The sequence below is a fragment of the Saccostrea echinata genome, unplaced genomic scaffold, assembly GCF_033153115.1.
Source record: "Saccostrea echinata isolate AGI-Se365-2 ecotype Australia unplaced genomic scaffold, CSIRO_AGI_Sech_v1 ptg000054l, whole genome shotgun sequence".
NCBI lineage: Eukaryota > Metazoa > Mollusca > Bivalvia > Ostreida > Ostreidae > Saccostrea > Saccostrea echinata.
Genome location: NW_026889803.1, coordinates 38,015,521 through 38,035,561, shown reverse-complemented (window position 1 = coordinate 38,035,561; position 20,041 = coordinate 38,015,521). Strand labels below are relative to the sequence as shown.

The 20,041-nt window shown below is 33.1% G+C and overlaps 1 protein-coding gene across 1 annotated transcript; it reads left to right on the top strand.

Annotated features, from left to right (window-relative positions):
• Nucleotides 1-3,164: 3,164 nt before the first annotated feature.
• Nucleotides 3,165-6,234, top strand: LOC133205397 (synapse differentiation-inducing gene protein 1-like). The gene is made up of 4 exons (XM_061341201.1): nucleotides 3,165-3,234; nucleotides 5,293-5,360; nucleotides 5,708-5,845; nucleotides 6,052-6,234. The coding sequence occupies exons 1-4, from the start codon at nucleotides 3,219-3,221 to the stop codon at nucleotides 6,211-6,213; spliced, it is 384 nt and encodes a 127-aa protein (XP_061197185.1). The 5' UTR covers nucleotides 3,165-3,218; the 3' UTR covers nucleotides 6,214-6,234.
• Nucleotides 6,235-20,041: the final 13,807 nt, after the last annotated feature.

The following is a 20,041-nucleotide window of genomic DNA, read 5'->3' as shown; positions in this document are numbered from 1 at the left end:
GATCAGGTGCCATGGAGGAGTGCCGACCGGTCACACCCGCCGTGTACCGGTACTCCTTGTCATGATCGGGGAAAAAACGGAAAAATTCATAGAGAGTTTAGTGTATAAACAATGGCCTAACAATTAGTATGAAAAACGTCAGTCAGCATTTGACTCAATGATAGGTTGTATGTGCTGACAAGGTCATTGTATCGACCATAAAACTTGCGAAATGATGACTTCAAACAAGACTGTTGATATTCTTGTTTCATCAACTTGTTTGTTAATAGCTTGCCTCTTTTTAGAAATCGTTCATACGTAGAGCACGCTCTTGCGTGTTGTTTGGTACTCCTGAAGTTTCTCCTTACAGTAACTATTTTAAAGGAATAAAGAAAGAGGCTAGATAGAACATTTACTGGAACCCGCTATGTATATTTGTTTGTAAGGATTTTTATGATCAATTAAAATGATGGATAAAGAAGTTTAGGAATCCAGTAAAGGTTTGGTAATTCAAATTCATTTTGATTGTTGGGAACATTGAAAATATCCTAAAAGGACATATGATTTTGAAGAATTTCTTCCTTAGAAAGGAAGCTATGGGTGTAGGTTGGATTTCCACCTGCAGAATTAAACCCTAGTTCCTCTAAAATACAATTCAAATAATGAGCCTTACTAACAAAGACTATGTTGTTAACAGCTTTTTCAGCTGGGACAAGTACATACTGTTAAGCATGTGTTAAGCATGTATATAGCAACTGTTCCTTCGCCAAGCGCTCGGCACTTTGGAGTGAAGGTTGCGGGTCATTCGGATGAGACCTTAATAACCGAGGTCCCGTTTACAGTAGGCGTTGGCACGATAAAGAACCCTCACTGCCAATAGCCCTGAGTGCCGATATATGGTGACGTCTCTTTATGAGTGAAAAATTCTCGAACGGGACTCCCGTAAAAAAATCATACAGTCATACATGCCAATAAACTGGTTGAACTCGAGGGTTCAAAGAAGAATGTTGCATGATAAAAAATAAAATCAATGGGTGCATATGTTTTATGTTTTTATAAGAGGGACCGTGGGCCTCGTTACATATGTTTATGCATTCTTTAGCATACACAACAAGCCACTGTGTTTATTCATATTTGTTATAATTGTTTATAGATTCATGTATTATCATATTATTTATTTATCTTTAGAAAGAAGCTGTTCAATTGCCAATTGTCAATTAAGTTACGTATTCAAAGACATTTAATGTTAAATAAGTGAAATAGATATATGTCAAGTGTTTGCTAAATTATCCCTTCCACTATATGTGCATGATTAATATAATTTCTTTTATCTGTTACGTAAACTACCTTAATATTTCTTATTTTGTAGTCGTAGTCAAGTAACATATACTACAATACTTCCCAAATATCACAATATACACTCTTTAAAAAAAGAAACGCATAGTGAAATTTTAGTGAACATAAAGATTATTTAGTAAAATGATGTATTGATAATAAAGAAAGGTGGTAAACAATAGGTCTACAATTTAAATGTCAAAATTACTTAAGAATTTTACAATCATAGACAGTTCAAGATCATTAAAGATCAATATCTAGTATGCCTCCCACAGACACCAATGATAGCCTAAACGCCATCCTAATGGGCACAAATAAAAGTATTAAAAACTCTATGGGAATGCTTTCCCACTCTAAATGTAGAGCTTTGGTCTGCGGTTGCAGAGTCTGTGGATGCCATTGTCTTTGGCGGGTATGAGTATCCATATTGTCCAATGTATACTCAATGGGGTTAAAATCTGGAGATTTAGATGGCCAAGGTAGAACAGGATGCTGTTGCTTTGCAAGAATGCGCTAGTCAAACGAGTTGTTTGTAGCTGTGTATTGTCGGATTGAAATACTTCTCCAGGTCACCACCAAATCAATCAACCTACGGAGGTAGTTTTCTATAAAACTGTTCATAACGAAGCTTATGCACTCTGATCCCTATATCAGGCTTTGCAATAAACATTTTGGACTAGTAGCTAAATCAAACTGTTCAGCGGTGTTGCTGTGGCCATACTCTGTCTAAGACCAGTCGAGGTTGCAGTGTTGTGGTATCAGAACAATGTCATGAATAAGTCCTCTGGCGATAATTCCAGCATTCCGTAGTCAATTGCAAACAGTCTTGTTAGATATTCTATGCAGTTCAAGTTCAGGGATAGCTAATGCTATAGACGACATCGTTGTGAAACGATGATGAAAATTACGCAAACCGATGAAGCGATCCTGTGCTGCTGATGTCACGCGGGTCCGCCATATTTTTGGCGATCATATGTTGTACCATGTTGTTGTTATATGTTTCATAGGTTAGAAATGGTGCTTTGTGCATATTAAAACCTCTTGTAGCCTGTTGTACACTTACTCTCAGTCGCCCAATTCCCTTTTTGCGATATGCAACATTCAGATGCAGCATTTTTGAATAGCGTCAATTTAAAAAAAAATAGAATTAAAATATCGAAAATCCCAGCTTTTGATAGCCCTTTTGTACCTGAAGGATGTGGATCAGAAACCAATAAAAGTGTATTGTAAAAAAAGACCACATTTTAGCATTTTAGCATTCTGCAAAATCAGATCATTTGTCTATGAGTTTTGTAGAATGGCTGTCAAGTTATCAATAGCGTTAAAAAAATAATACATTTTACTCGAATGAATCCTATTCATCTAAAAGAAATTGTATGACAGAACTCTTTTATATTATTCAGGGCATTATTGCTTTTATGCGTTTTTTCTTTTGAAAGTATCTATGGGTTATCACTCAGATAATTTCAGATCAGGAGTGCCTGAGATGTGAACACTAAGGATTTTCTCATTAAAAAAAAATTAAGTAAGATAGGAGAGATTTTATTTGAAAATAAAACATTATTAAACTAGTTCACTTTAAATCATGTTGTCGTTGCTTGATTCAGGAAAGAGACCATTTAAGCGGAAAGCTGCAATACTACAACCACCTGCGAAATCATAAATATTGAGAGAAATATATCATGTTTCATAAATAGCTTTATGTCCTTATAAGGAAATAATTTGGAAATGAATTACATCATAGAACATAATGGATAATTCCAGTTTGAATAGCTTTATTGTATTTCGAAAAATGTATAACACAATACCTTTGATAGCTTCAAACCAAGGAAGTTCCCGATCATTTTGTACCTTGTAATATACGTCTTATCACATCTACCAGAAGCCAGGGTTTAAGAATTACGATGAGTAAAGCCACCCGTAAGTTACCACTTCATAGCTTAGCTGTATTGTTCACTAGTTTGTAATTAAAGTGATCATGATGTACTTGTACCTTTCAGGCTTTTCTCTGGTAAATATAGGGAAGTGTGGTTAACTTTTTTGGTCAAATTAAAAAAAAATAAATTGTTGACAACCTTTAACTTTATTTCCGTTTATTTCTCTGTTAAGGTGTGAGTTTGTTAGAAATTTATTAAATTAAATAATGAATTTTTTGTCATTTAAAAAGTTGGAACTCTCAGAAAAAAAACTCTATTTTTATAAGACATCTAGTTTTAAAATAATGTTTATCATTCTTTTTATAGCAAAAGAGAGAGAGAGAGAGAGAGAGAGAGAGAGCGAGAGAGAGAAAAACATAAACAAAATTTTAAGGATTCAGCTCCTGAACAGGGAATGATAACTCTTAAAATTATTATTTAATTTAAAAAGTCTTTAAATGAAGCTTGAAATTGGAATCTTTTCGTGCAACAATTTTCATTTCATGCATTGCAATATGATTCAAGGTTCTCAGAAGTCTAAGAAACGGTCTCGTAAAAAGTTGACATTTTGTATAAAAGTACAAAAATAACATTTTCAGAGAAATATAATTTCCTTTAATTTAGCCTTAGATACTAATGTTTATTAGCATGATTTGAACTTAGAAGTGATCTTTGACGTCTTGCAATAAATAGCACAAGATTTTTACACTGTGTATTATATAACGATTGAAGTAAATAGAAGAACTAAAGTACCGTATAAGTATTTAAAAAACATGCAATTTTCTCCAAATGCCTTGATACCTATAGGTTTTTGACTTTAAATGTTTTGTTGATCAATTTTCAATTAGAAAATGCATATCGGGTGCTATTATTTGCCTTTCCTGAAAATATATTTGAGATTTGATAATTTTCCCTGCATAATATGATTAACTTTAATGATGAACTTTAAAGAAATACAATGAGTAAATACACATTAGTTTGAGAATCCAAAGATACTTTAGTGATCATTTTTTATAACTCAACTTCTGATTTTCAGAACCTGAGGATCGGACTGCCTTAAAGTATAGTGCATCAATGAGACGATTTCTGGAGAATTCCATTTAAACTTTTCAGATTTTACTTTTCATTTATTTCTCAGTATAAAATAAGGAAATGATGAGGGGTTAATCAACTTCTTTACATTTTTCCTTTGAGAATTTAGTCATTATTTTCTTCCCTGGATCCAGTATAGAAAGAGAGAGACTGTTTAAGCGGAAAGCTCCAGTGCTACAACTTGCAGCCCAATCTCAGATATTGAGTTAATTTAATATTTTTTAAAACAATTTGGCAAATGGTTGCATTTATGACATTGATGAATTTATTTATATAGCAATATAACATTATTACATGCCTATGGAGTTTATGTCTCCCAGTTGATTTGATACGCAAGAGCATATTCTACATACGAACAATTTCTAAAACAAGGAAAGCCATTGACAAATAAGTTGATCAAATAAGAATATCAACATTCTCGTTTAAAGTCAACCTTTTGAATATTCTATGGCCGATACAATGACTTTGTCAGCAAATACAATCCATCAATAGGTCGAATGTTGACTGACATATGTATTTGTTACATACAAATTTTATGCATTTATTTTCACACTGTATTGTCTACGGATTTTCTGTTTTCCAATCATGTCAAGGAGCACGCGGTGGATGTGATCGACAGGGGATGCTTACTCCTCCATGGCACCTGATCCCAGCTCTTATGCTTTTAGAAGTCCCTGTATGCTCTGCTTCAAATTTGTATTGTTTCAATGGACTTTTGAGCTTCTATATTTTTATATTTTGTTTTCTATATAAAAAAAAGAAATAAACTTTAAAAGTGAAGAGTTACTCTCAAGCAATAATACTTGCCAATTTTCATTTTTTTTTTTTAGTATTTTTCTCTGTATTGGAACTTTAAAAGTGAAGAGTTACTCTCAAGCAATATTACTCGCTAATTATCATTTTTTAGTATTTTCCTATGTACAGTTTTGTTTTTGCCTCTGTGTTATAAAGTTATTCAAAAACTATTTAGCATTCAATGCTGGGTACAACCAGGGACTGACAACTTATCAGTCAGGACTGACAGGCTACCAACAACGTGTAAGTATTTCAGATTATTTACTCCTTTTTAATGAAAAGTTGCCGTTTTCAATCAATTAAAAATAAACTAGTTCGAATCATTTTGCTGTGGTAATGATTTGTCATTTCTACTGTCAAGTCAGTAAACGCTCAACATTAATACGGTTTAAAATTAATTGATCTCATACTACATATTTTACAAGCCCTGAGAAATTATCTGTTTAATTACCATGTCGTAGAAACAACTTTTAAAAGTTTCTCTCATGAGTTAATTTTAATCCTCATTGACTTTAATTAAGGATGTTAATTTTCGATAGCTTTTTATTGAGCAATTTGTAAAAAATGATGTAACTTTGTATCCTTTAAAGTCAGGCGCTAAAGTGTATGGTTCTACACCAGCTGTCACAACAACATATTCACCAACAAACTGGCTCTGCCCCGCCATATTTTCCTGTTTGTTTTGCTTTTGGCCTTTAGGATTAGCTGCGATTTACTATGCTTGGGAGGTTTGTTGAACTGTTAACTTAGGTGTTAAAACTTCAGGAATATTTATCTTTATTAATTTCTGTTTACTAATAATAAATACTTTAAATTGTCTGTGCATTTTAGCATTCATATTTATGAAAATATTTATTTAATACATGCATATTTAAAAAAAAAAAACAAAATATACCAATATTGATGGGTTGAACACTAAAATTTGTAACTGTAGGCAAACCAGAGAGAAGAGAGGAATGATTTGTTTGGTGCCGAACAGTCTGCCTCTTGTGCCAGAACTTTGACATACGCGTCAATTTTCGTTGGTGTTATCATGCTTGGGGTCTCCCTGGCTTTGTTTTTCACACTCCACCAGAAAACCAATCACCACCTTTAATAAAGTAAATTTCAATGTGTATTGTATCCCCTCAAATATTTTAAAGTTTAGAAAATAAAAAAAAATGCTAATAATGCTAATCTATTTGTCTTCTGTACTAGCAAATTTAAAAGTTCAAATTGATTTATTTAGAATCACTAATTAGCCTCATCCAAAGTAACTGTAAATATAACAAGACTGTGTTATATATAAAGGAGATATTATCTTAGACAATTGCATATTTAGCATACTACTTACTGAAATATATACGTTATTTAAAGAGAGTAAATATTTTACAAAGCACTATTTCTCTGCCAAACATTTTTTGTGTAAATAAAAATATGTATTGTAAAAAAAAAAGTGATACATGTAAATTACTTGTAAATCCACATCAACCGATGGCAAAACAGATTTAAAACCAAACTAAAAAAAACATCGTTTTTATTGAATTCTTTTACTTTTACATTTAATTGTTCTAGCTTTAATACTAGTTAATTCACAACACGTTTGATATAAATGACAACGAAAGACACTGAGCAGAAGACAAAAGACCCTTAAACAATTGTCAATATGTTTCTCTTTAAACAAATGAATACCTGGAATATGCCTGGAATATGTTTTTATGGCCATTTGATAGATATATCAGAATAAAAATATTGAAAAAAAAGTATACTCTGATGAGAAACATTTTGCAGTATATGAAGATTAAGTAATAGAATTCCGTCTTGATCCGAGGAGACTGAAAAAACAGGGCTCCCGAAAGCAGCAACCTATGCAAAATTAGTATTCTTATGAACAGTCAACAATAGCAGGAGGCTCCAACTGGCCTCAAGACCATAAAATGAGTTCAGATAAGTCAACATTTTTATTTTAATTATCGTAAGTTTTATGTAACAAATGTGCCTTTATACACTTGTAGTAAAATTTGCAGGTTTGCACAATATTCAAACTCAAACATATCATGGGAATTTTATTTCATTATCAAAATTCATTCATGTTTTTTTTATTCTAATTTGTACTTAAATCTGTTCTCAGTTTATGGTTTTAATGCTTTCTCAATGTACGCCTAGAGTCAGTAAGACATCAAATGGCAAACTTGTCTATTTTTATTTTTCCTTGAATATATCGAGTCCACACATGAATGAAAATGTCTATCATTGATTGATTAAACGTAGTTGACATAGCAAAATGTTGATCTGAAAGTCACAGCAAGAGTCTTTTTCTCATGTAAAAGTTTTTGGATTAACTCTGCGTCAAAAGGAAAGAAAAACAATTCGGCTAGCAAAGGAGCACACTTAGTTTCTATCGGAATTCCAGATTATTGGAAGACCTGGTTTCTAAAGAACCCATAGATGTTGTCAATGAGAAGCTCCGGCAACTTTTTTATATTAACCTCAGAGTACTTATGTGTAAAATCTGAATTTCGTTTCACAAAGTAACTTTGTGAAAGACTAATCACAAGATATGAAAATTTCCGAGTTCTACTTTCGTTGAAGAAGCAGTTGTCTATGACGTCAAAAAGTCTGGTCTTTCATTTATCGTTTTAAATAGTTCTATAAAGCGTAGAAAAGTCATATTTTTTATATCATTGATTTTTGGGGAAAATTAAGTTTTTTAAATTTGCAAAAGTTCTTTGTAGGGTCTTTTAGAATCCATATATTTGATGTACACCACTTACCGAAATTGTTGTTGTGCAGTTAGACTGAAGTTTCTCCTGCACAACAGCTAATGTTGAAAGTATTTAAAACTGAAACTTGATTTTGAAGAATTTCATCTTTAGAAATGGAACTGTAAAAATAAGTTGAATAACCTGATATGGTATAAAGCCAAGTCCTTCTTAAATGCAGTGGTAATAATTACACTGTCAAAACAACTATTTTCTACAGGCTTTGTCACCTGGAACAATAACATTTTGTTCATGTCTATCTCATTTTTTATCCCCTCCAGTTTACTAAAAACGGAAGGAAGGATTGTTTGCGTTTTGCCTTTTAATTGTCTAATACGAACCTTTAATATATATATGAAAAAGGTAAATATAGCGAACAGTTATTTATCTTAAAAAAAATTACAAACAACATAAATCTGTGAGCATGGCACAAAACACGTACCCCCAGAAATTTTAGAGGTAGGATCAGGTGCCTAAAAGGAGGAAACATCCCTTGTCGACAGGCCAAACCCGCCGTAATGATCTGGTAGATGGAATATTTCGTGGTCAAATTTAGTTGTAGGCCTAACAATTAGGATGAAACATGTCAGCCAAAAAACAACCCTGTGATAGGGTCATATTTGCCAACAACGTCATTATAACGACCATAGAATTCTCGAAATGCTGACTTTAAATGAGGTTCTTGAAATCCCTGTAACATCAACCCTGTCTCAGTTTAAAATTGATCGTACTCAGAGCATACTCTTGATTATCGAAAAAGTGAAACGTAAACGCCATACCAGGTGGCGGCGTAATACTAGTATTAATGGACTTTTGCGAGAAGCACTGACTTTTACACTCGATGGCTTACTTTGACATTTAAACATGTGTTATGTACGGAGGTACGGAATTGATATTAGATTAGAAAATCTTACTAGTGCTCATAGGTATGGTATGAGGGTCACTTACATTATTTACTTTTATGCAATCAACACAAGAGATGATGGGAGATAGAATAACATAACTTAAAATATCTTATTCGTGAGGGATATTATTTCCTTTCAATCTCATTTTATGAAGGAATCAAATAAGGAAGAAAAAACATTCCGGAATGAAAACTTGGCAGTAGTTGGTCAAATTGGAAGGCATGGGGGGTTCGTATAGGGTGTTTTTTGTTCCCCTTCCTAGACAACGTAATATTTGCTTTGAAATGCCCAATTATTATCGTTTAATTAACTGTTAAGCTAAATATCTATATCGCAAAAGAGCTGCCGTATATTGTCCCTGTGTAAAAGTAAACCGTCAATTGTAAAAGTCAGCGCGTCTCGCAAAAGTCCATTACTACATAAATAAAGATGGTTAACGATATAAAAGATGAATACATTCCGTTTGTCATACAATTTAGTTGTTAGTAGTCCCTTATCGTCTACAGTCAACAAAATGTCCAAATATGAAGCAGATTTGGCAGACTCTTGGGTTTCTTCTATTTCGAATTCACTCGGATATATCGAGTCAACATATGAATGGAAGTAATTGTTATTAGTTAATAAAACATCGTCAATATATCTAAATGTCGAGTTGAATACCACAGCAAGTGTTTTCTTCTTCTCATGAAGAAGTTTTTGAATAAATTCTGCTTCATAGGAATATATAAACAGGTCTAAAACTCTTTATCCATTCTGAAAAAATATCGAGGTCTTCCCCTTCAACGAAATTTTGCCATTTAAAGAGTTGGGCCCTTTTTGAAGAAAAACAATCCAGTCTTGTAGAACCAAGATTCTCTCATTAATTAAACATGATTTTTTATGTTATTATCTTCAGTGTTCTCATTTTATTGCTTTTTAAATACATGTATAACAATAAGCAAAATGAAAAATAATGATGTCTTTCACTGAAGTAATTTTGGATGTAAACTTTTATCATTTATCTCATTTCAAAAATAAGGAAGTGAGAGTTAGTTTGATTTGTTAAGTAAACCATTTTTAGATTCAATAAAGAAATAAAGAGACTATGTAAGGGGAAAACTCTATTACAAATCTCGAATACTGAAAGGAATATACCCCTCTTCATAACTAGATTTATGATTATAGGGAAACAATTAGGTGAATGAATATCTTTCTACAACAAAATAGATGATTTTATTTTGAACAGTGTTTATTTTGTGAGATATATAATAAGTGTCTGTTACCAAGGAAGTGTTCAATTACCTTGGATATAAATAAGACCAACGTCTTATAACTTCTTCTATAATTCAGGGTTTATGAATGAGGATTAGTAATTCCATCCGTAAATTACCACATAATAGTTTCTGAAGCTGTCCCGCCGATATTTTAAATTTATGTGGACATAGATAGTAATCATATCTTAACTAGACTCCTAGAAAATTCAGGATAGTATGGTGAGCTTTCTCGGCCCATTTCCACCCTAAAACTTTTATCAATCATCTGTATGGTAACCTATATACTGAGTTTTTTTTATTCAATACACATACGTTTTAAGTGATACTTAGAATAAATATGAGAATAAATATAAACTAAGCAATACACAAATAATAGCCTTAGAGACTAGGATGGGACAACACTTTGGGAAGAAAACATTATAAATTTAAACTATTGAAATAGGAGTGTTTTGCTCTTGAAGTTTTTTAATGCTATCCCTACATCTTTTGCATGGTTACGGTGTAAACAAAAATAAATTTCTATACGGGAAAACACTTAACTCTGTTTACATTTTTTATTTCAATGAAAGATGTCGCCGTGGTGACTTATATGTCAACATTCTCCAAAATAATTTCAAAGTGCATCTCCTCCTACACCTTTTGAGTTCTAGGCCTCAGGTATTTGTCAATTTTTATACCCCCGCTCCGAAGGAGAGGGGTATACTGTTTTACCCTTGTGTGTGTGTGTGTGTGTGTGAGGGTGTGTGTGTGTGTGTGTGTGTGTGTGTGTGTGTCTGTCTGTGTGTCCGTGTGACTGTGCTTCTGTCCGTACCAAATTTCGTCGCAGTTTTCTCAGCAACTACTCATGTTGATGCTTGAAATTTTAGCACAGTCTTTGTTTAGGCATGCCATATGGTGGGATTTAATTCTGTACAAATGTAATGTCAACTTTCTATTTTTCTGTGCGTCTTCTGTACCAAATTTTTGTCGCAGTTTTCCCAGCAACTCCTCATTGCAGGTGCTTGAAATTTGTACACACTCTTTGTTTTGACATGCCATATGGTTTTAGAATGGGTCTTTTTTATTTTAAATATTTTCATGCTCAAAAAAGGATAGATGCTGTAGTATTTCTGATCTGATGAAATATTTTTTTAAATATCTTTCGATCGATTACTACAAAATTACTTCGTTAGAAATAATTCTGATTCATCACACAAATACCCTGATGCTGATATTAAAAGATATATGGATTTCACATGGACAATAGCTTTGTAGTCTCTGGAGATCCAGTCCTCCAAAAATCTGTTGAAAATTCCCATGAACACAAACTGTGCTCCTTGATTAACCTACCTTGTTTTGTATTCTTATGAAGCAAAATTTATTCAAATATACATCTATATAGAAAGAAAACTCTTGTTTTAAACACTTGATGAAAACATTACTTAATTTTGATAAGATTATTACAAGTTTAAAGGGGGGCTGGTCTCCTGTTACAGTATATTTTTTTCTAATTGGAAGTTTAATTTTTGTTATAATTTTCCAATTCTTGATAATCATAATATACATAATATTCTGTTTTTCTGTTTACTAAATTATCAATCTTATATTTCCTTTCTTCAAATATTACACTTTGATATCAGACTGCTCTCAGATACCGGAGTGGCATAGGTCAAACTGTCTGATATGTTTTTTATACAGAACTGTATTCGGCAATTATCCATTACTTATATGAAATATAACAAACAGTATTCAAGCTCAAAAGTCTATTGAAACAATACAGTTTTGGAGTAGAGCATACACGGACCTCTAAAAAAAGTCAGAAGTGGGATCAGGTGCCATGGAGGAGTAAGTATCTCCTGTCAACCGGTTACACCCGCCGTGTGCTCCATGTGTACATTTAATATGATGGGAAGTTTTGTATATGCACCGGAGAAAATGTTTCATTGTTTTATATTATTCATTACATTTTGAAAATAACATTCTTATGTATTTTGATACATCTTTCCTTTTAAACTCTTCGCTGGTCATGGATCCAAGTAACACTGACAAAGATGATTTTACCTTGAGCTAAATAAGTGGGTTGATCCAACAGCAATGCCACAACTGCTTTAAAATCTTTAATAATCAAAATTTTTCAACAAAACTTTACATACTAATACTTCTGTTTGTTTTGACTTTTGCCCTGAAATTTTATTCGGATATCTGTTAAACTTTATAAAATGTTAAAATAAACACAATGTAGGGTCTCGTCTATTGCCGCACGGCAAAAATGTACCGACGTCGTTATGACGTTTCATTTCTCTTCGACACTCATTTTGAATCTGATGAACGTAAAATTTACGTAAAAGGAATGAATTAATAATTGGACGAAGATCAAATAATTTTAATACTTTTAAACTCAAAACAAGATGGTATATAGCAAAATGTCAGAAAGATTATTAAAAAGAAGCACGTGTAAAGGTTAAAAGATATGCGGATGAACTGATAATAATGAGTGCCGAAACGTAACAGCAGAACGACGTCGGTATCGTTCTTGCCGTGCGGCGATAGGCATACTAAGTAACCTAAAGTTTTGTTTATCTTAATATTTTAAAAAGTATTATATACTCGAATGAAATTTTAAGGCAAAAAGTGTATATTTATTGGGCACAAAAAGTGCGCTGTTTTTCGATTTATTTCTCCGTATATTTAAACTGCCATCTCAAAATATTAAAAACCGTGTGTTCCTAACATATTTTTTCACTACTTCCACAATAAAATATTTCTCAAAACCGTTGTTAATAGCCCTCCTGGGCATGAAATATTGAGACCATCGAAAATTTCGCCTAACTATACTCATAGCCTGGTTCCCTGTCCCTGTTTTGCTTCGTGGACTCCGCGTCACTAGGGCCTCTCCTGCCTTGATGATGCCAGGGGACCAGGCTACTATACTCATAACTGCCATCTTGGGTGGCAAGACAATTCGGTCCAACGCACTTCCTACATGACTTTTACATAAAGTTTTGTTGTTGAAGTAGCTATAGTAAAAGAATATGTTAGGAACACACGGTTAGTAATATTTTGATATATGCGGAGAAATAAATCGAGAAACAGCGCACTTTTTGTGCGCAATAAATATACACTTTTTCAATGGGTGGCAATATAGCTCTGTATCTGGTTGTTCATCCCAATTTTTTTTTTCAGACCAGCGAGCTACAGATCTGCAGCTAATTTTCTTTAAAACGTTTGATTATTGAAGATTTTATAACATTTGTGACATTACTTTCGGATGAAACCTCTTACGTCATGAATTTAATAGCAAGAAACATGACGTTAAGTTTTATAAAACCAGTGTAAGTGTTAACAAGTGTCAATCTGGAAACTGATAGGAACTAAGAGATCTATAGAACTTACACACCTCCAGAAAGAGACAGAAACCCAAGTTTTTTTTAAACATTAATATATACATATTTAATACATTAAAAAATAATTTGAATAAGTTTAGGCTTAATACTTCATCTTAAACTGTTAAATCATAGTTGAACACACAGGCTAGTCGAAATCTGTTGTCTTTCTACTTTTGACTCATATTTTTCTTATTTTTAGATGAATCCGTTGGCTAATTCGTTTATCACCAGCCTCCGTAAGGCATAGTTGAGCACAGGGGCTAGTCACAATCTATTTGTCTTCTGTTTTGATTACCCCTACACTATGATAGTTTATGGGTGGTCAAAAAGAAAGAAGACAAATACTGTAGTTCGAACTATTTTTTCCGCGTGGTATTAATTAATGCTATGTATAGTGTCACAAATTTTCCGCTAAAATTTGTCCCAGCGTACTTAAAGTTTATTTAAGTCATATTAGCAATCAAAGAATTCCGCGTAATTTTTCGCCCGCGGATTGAACAGAAATTGTTATTCCGCGGAATTTTGACCCCGTGAGAACAATAATCTTTACAGTATATCGTCACAAGCCCCATGAGTTGAGTGTACAAAAAATCATGAACTAAACTGAAAGGAATAAGAAACGCATACTTTTAATTGATTTATTACAACTGCGGCTAATCATGGTTAACATAGTTTTGAATTTATTTGGGCTTTAAATAATCAAGTTTACCCCTTAAGGAAATTGGCAAGGTACCTAGATATCCTAATATAGTACTAGTCAAGACTCTTGAGTGGGTTTAATGGTATTAAACAGGTTATTTTAGGAATGACTCAAATTCTTGGCCAAATTATTCGAGTATAACCTGGTTTGGGTCAGTTTACGCTTTATAATCCGCGAAGCGGATTATAAAACAGCGTAAACTGACCCAAACCAGGTTATACTCGAATAATTTGGCCAAGAATTTGAGTCATTCCTTATAATTTAATTTTAAAATCATTAAATAAGTATGGGTGTAAAATTCCCTTGCTTTTTATTAGTTCAAATTTGCCGCTCAATAATACAACCGTAGTAACGGAAGTGATGGGAAGCGAGGGGAGGTAAAAACTGATACATAAGCCTAGCAGCTTTGTTGTTTGTTTACATGTGGTAAGATCGATATTATTGTTTGAAGTTAAAGGTACATTTATTAAACCTGGAATTTTCCATGAATCCCGAGGACTGGAAATGAGAGGATTGTATGGATACAGATGGTTCAGCTGGTTGTCGGGGGGGGGGGGGTCCCATACCAAACCAGGTTATACAGAAATAATTTGTGCTCCTTTTTGAATATTAACCTATCAGAGGCTATAATACAAACGAAATTAAATTATATTCTGGTTAGTTTAACCCACCAAGCCAACCTTCTTTTTTAGATTTCGTCAATCCAATGATTTTACAATTCTCAATGTATTTCTTATGCAAAGTTTTGATAAAAGGGACCTACATAATTTTTACCATAGGATATTTCTAAAACCCATTTATTTCATATCATTTATGTATTATATACATTATTGTATCCTCTTTTTCTATGACATCTAGATATGTTGGCTGAAAATTATATATAGAGACAAGACACAGCCATACCGGCATCGTTCTTTAATTTTGAGTTACTTCCCTTCACATCTGTATAGTTATTATTCATAATGGTCAAGAGACTGGTTGACTGTTTCTATTATGTAATTTACTTCATTAGAAACACATTGTCGTAAAAAATACTGGTATGGATTTGTTTTTAATTTTTATTCGTAGTTACTAAATGGTGCCTCCTTTACACGACCTAAGACCTGTTCTCAGCCGGCGTGCCTTTCAGCATATGTCACATCTTTGCCCTTCCCAGCATAGCTATGGTAAATGACAATCTTTTACCACTCTGTCCCATGAACACAATGTACAACAAAGCCATCACTTCTTTCATTCTAACGTTGAAGGAAGTTTACCTTTGTAGCATACGCTTTATATTGCATTGGTTTTCACCGCATGGAGAATTCTACACGGGAGATCACTCTCAATCACTATTTAATAAGTGAAAAAACCCATGTATTAAACCGTTTTTCTCCGGAATATCTTGCAAATTACTGAGAATGACGCTTATCGCCTTATATTTTCAAATATACAAATTACTACCCAGTGCAAGCTATTTTCCAGAATTATGTGCTCCTATCATGATGAATATATGAGCATTAAAAGCATGCACTCGGCCTTTTCAATTCCTACCTTGTTCAGAGCAGACGAAATCATCGGTGCTAAGAAAAAATCAAGTGTAATCGGCTAAGTATTGTATCAATTGAAGAAATTTAAGTATTGAAATCGCACAAGGCGTACAAATGATATTAGTTCATATTTAATGATTTTGCTTAAATTGTAATGTATAAAACAGGGGAATTTTATTTTCAATACTTGATTAATTAGAACGCACGTTTAAATATTAACACGCATTCTCTGTAAGCACCAAAAAACCTTGGAAACGACATGTTTCGGATTTTGATGAAATTTGTACCACAGTTGTGTCTTGGTACAAAACTAGCAAATATGGTGTCGGAAGTTCCACACGTGCACTTGGTTGCCATGGAGACGGATCCATTGAATTTGGCCATTTTTGGCCCTTTTTGACCAAATGAAAACATGAAAATTAAGGAAATGTAAACGGATATTTATCGGCATCTACTACACTCAAACTAAAATCATTGGATCACATGATAACTTGAACTTTTAAGGTGCACAGGGCATATAAACATTTATTCTAGAAATATTCCCAATCTAATAAAAAGGTCATGCAAATTGACATGGTTTCTGAAAATTTAAAAAATGGGGAATTTAGCATTTTTTGAGATCTTTAAGGCTAAATAAGAAAAATTGTCCGTGGAAAATTTCCAAATCTTATGTGTGTTTTTATACTTGAGAATTAGTAGTGTCATCTCAAGAAAAAGTATCGGTGGGCTTTTACTCCTATTTTTAGTAACATGTATCTCTAAATAGATATATTTTAGAAAAATGTAAAAAATCGAATTTTGGCAAAGTTTTAGATGTCAATGCTGGATAATTAGGGAGTATATTGTAAATATTAAGATATTAATGACAGTAGCTAGACACCACTAGCTGGAGTGGACAATGGTTGAGGGGGATTCCCATTTCTATTTATAGTATCAAGCACCTAAATATAGATATGTCTCTGAATATTAGGAAAAATGACAGTTTTATGCTAATTGGAAGCTTCATAGGAAAAAGTCTTAACAAATATTAAGCTTTCTACAATATGCCTTCAAAAAGAACATGTGTTTGTACAATAATTGATACAATATTGAGGATCGACTCTTGTTTCTTTTTATAGCAACAATGGTCTAAAAATAGATTCCTCGAATTATAGAGAAAATGTAGATTAAGCACTTTTTCAGGTAATGTTGGATGGAAAAAATGCAGACTAACTGTTTTAAACCTAGTGTGATTGACAAGTACTAGAAACCATTTACAGAAATATACATCATCTGAAGGGGGTTCCCTTCTCTATTTATAGCTTAACACCCATAAATAGAAACATCTCAGCATATGAGGAAAAATGACAAATTTCCACCAGTTGTAAGCTTCATTGAAAAAGTATTTACAAAATATACTGCTGTCTACAATATGTCCTGAACAAAAGCATTTGGACAATTAATAATTGAAACAATATTGAAGATGGACTCTCTTTTCTTTTTATAGCACCCGTTGTCTAAAAGCATAGCAATAGCTGTCTAAAAATAGGTGCAGTGAGTTATTTAGAAAAAAAGAGATTCTTGCACTATTTTAGACATTACGGATTGGAAATTTGAATACTCTCTATTATAAACATAACGTGACTGACAAGTACAAGAAACCAATGACTGAAATGCAAAATGTTTCAAGGGGATTCCCATTTCTATTTTTAGCACAAAAAATAAAAATTTTAGATACGTCTTAATATATGAGGTAAAATAAAAATTTTCCACATACTGGAAGCTTCATTAACATTTTTTACAAACATATTGCTATCTACAATATTTCAACAACAGGAACAGTTGTTTAGACAGCACTTTACATATTAATGAAGGTAGGCTCACAATTCTTTTTTAGCAACAGTTGTCTAAAAATAGATACTGTATTATGTAAATTCGCACTATTTGAGATATCATGGATGGAAAATTTGCAGACTAACTGAATGGTGAAAACGAAATGAAATATGGAGATAACGAACAGTATTCAAGCTTAAAGTCCATTTAGACAATACAAATTGGAAGCAGAGCAAACATGGACCTCCAAAAACATCAGAGATGGGATCAGGAGCCATGGAGGAGTGAGCATCCCCCGCTGATCGAAAAAAAAACGAAAATATCCGTAGACAATTCAGTGTGTAAATAATGGCCTAACAATTAGTATGAAAAACGTCAGTCAGAATTTGACTTTATGATAGGTTGTATTTGCTGACAAGGTCATTGTATCGACCATAAAACTTGCGAAATGATGACTTCAAACGAGATTGTTGATATCCTTGTTTCATCAACTTATTTGTCAATAGTTTGCCTCATTTTAGAAATTGTTCATACGTAGAGCATGTTCTTGCATATCGAAGCAAATGGGAGACATAAACCCCATATGCAGGTGTTAAGGGTATATTGCTACATAAGTAAGGGATGTTGACGATTGAAAAATTGTAGTTATCACGTATATCATAAAGCTTTGTTGTTAGGTCACCATTAAAGTCTTTTTCTAGTAAAATATCCATAATGTGACTGACAAGTACATGTGCTAGTTACCAATAATTGACAAGCACAAAAAACAATGAGGACTTCCAGTTCTATTTATAACTGAAATACACAAAATCAGTGAGGACTTCCATTTCTATTTATAGCAACAAAATTATACAAGAGACCAGAGGGTTTTAACAGTCATCTGAGAATAACCCTGTAATGGATCAATGAAATGGCAATTAAACAAGAGACTCGAGGGCCTAGGATCGCTCTTCTGAATCTTATATATTTAGATTAAGCCTTGAAATCCCAAACGTAGCTCTGTGACCTACTTTGTGGATAAATTCTGTGAATTCAATGATTGTAAGCCTCTTATAATTTAAAATATTCAGATATTGCCTTAAAATCCTATTTTTTGTTCACACATTTCGAGGACCCAAGATGCTTTATCTGACAAAGTTTGATGACTCTAAGCCTCTTATTATCAGAAATATTTAGATATAGCTGTGAAATTCCAAAATTAAGTCACTTTAATATACCTTTAGGTTAACATAGTCCGTGATCCGAGGATGCATCAAATGAGAACGTTTTATGATTTTTAGCCTCTTACTTTCTCAAATATTTAGATATTCCTTTAAAAATCCAAATGACCTACTTTTGTTTGACACATCCTGATGACCCAAAATGCATCACCTGACAAAGTTTGATGAATCTAAGCCAATTACTATCTGAAATATTTAAATATCGTCATGAATTTCTAAAAGTAGATCACGGTGATCTACCTTTTAGTTGATACATTCCGAGGGCTCAAACATCAACTGACAATGTTTAATGATTCTAGGTTTCACAGTGTACAAAATGCCTAAAATGATTTGAAATTAAATACTGGCAAAATTCAAATGCATCAACTTACAAGATTTTATGAGTCTAAACCTCTCAGTAGCTAAAATAATGAAAATATTTTTTTTTTTGAAAATGATTTGCTATCAAATTAAGAAAGTAGGTCACGGTGACTTACTTTTCTACTTTTTCGTTGACACATTCTAAATCCCCATGATGCATCGACTGATAAGTTTTGATGATTAGAGGCTTCAAAGTGTCCGAGAAATGCATCAAAATCAAATGAAAGATGAATACATGCAAAATTTAAAAAAAAGGTCATCGTGTCCTACTTTTGAGTCAGCTTGACATGAGGTCCTATGATGCATCAATTGAAAAAAAGATCTTAATTCCAGTCATTATATTGGGCAATATAATAATTCCCCAGGGTGATGCCTTGAAAAATTCTTGATATACATCATATTTCCATCCATGTTAGCATATAATTAAAGCTTGGTGATAAACTGCCCAGTGGTTCTTAAGACGAGGATTTGTTTTAGTAACCACTACTTTTACCTAAGCTGATCACCTGTTGTCCGTCATCCGTCCGTTTGTCCGTCTGTCTGTAAACTTTTCACATTTTTAACTTCCTCTCAAGAACCACTGGGTGAATTTTAAACACCTTAGTACAAAGTATTCTTGGGTGAAGGGGAGTTTAAATTGTTAAAATTAACGGCCAAGCCCCATTACAAGGGTAGAAAATCAAGAAGAAACAAAAATACTTTGGGGTCATTAAAACATACTTAGTATTCTCAAGAACCAGTAAACTAGAAAAGCTGAAACTTAAGTGGAAGCTTTCGGAGGTAGTGTAGATTCTGAATTGTTCAAATCATGACCCCTGGGTGTAGGATGGGCCCACAATAGGGAATCGAAGTTTTACATTGAAATATATATGAAAATTTTTTAAAATCTTAAGAACCACTGGGCCAGAAAAGCTGAAACTTATGTGGAAGCTTCTAGAGGTAGTGTAGATTCTAAATTGTTCAAATCATGTCATGAACCCCAAGGTGAGGTGGGCCACAATAAGTATGACAAGGGGGAAATCTGGTGAGGAACAGGAGG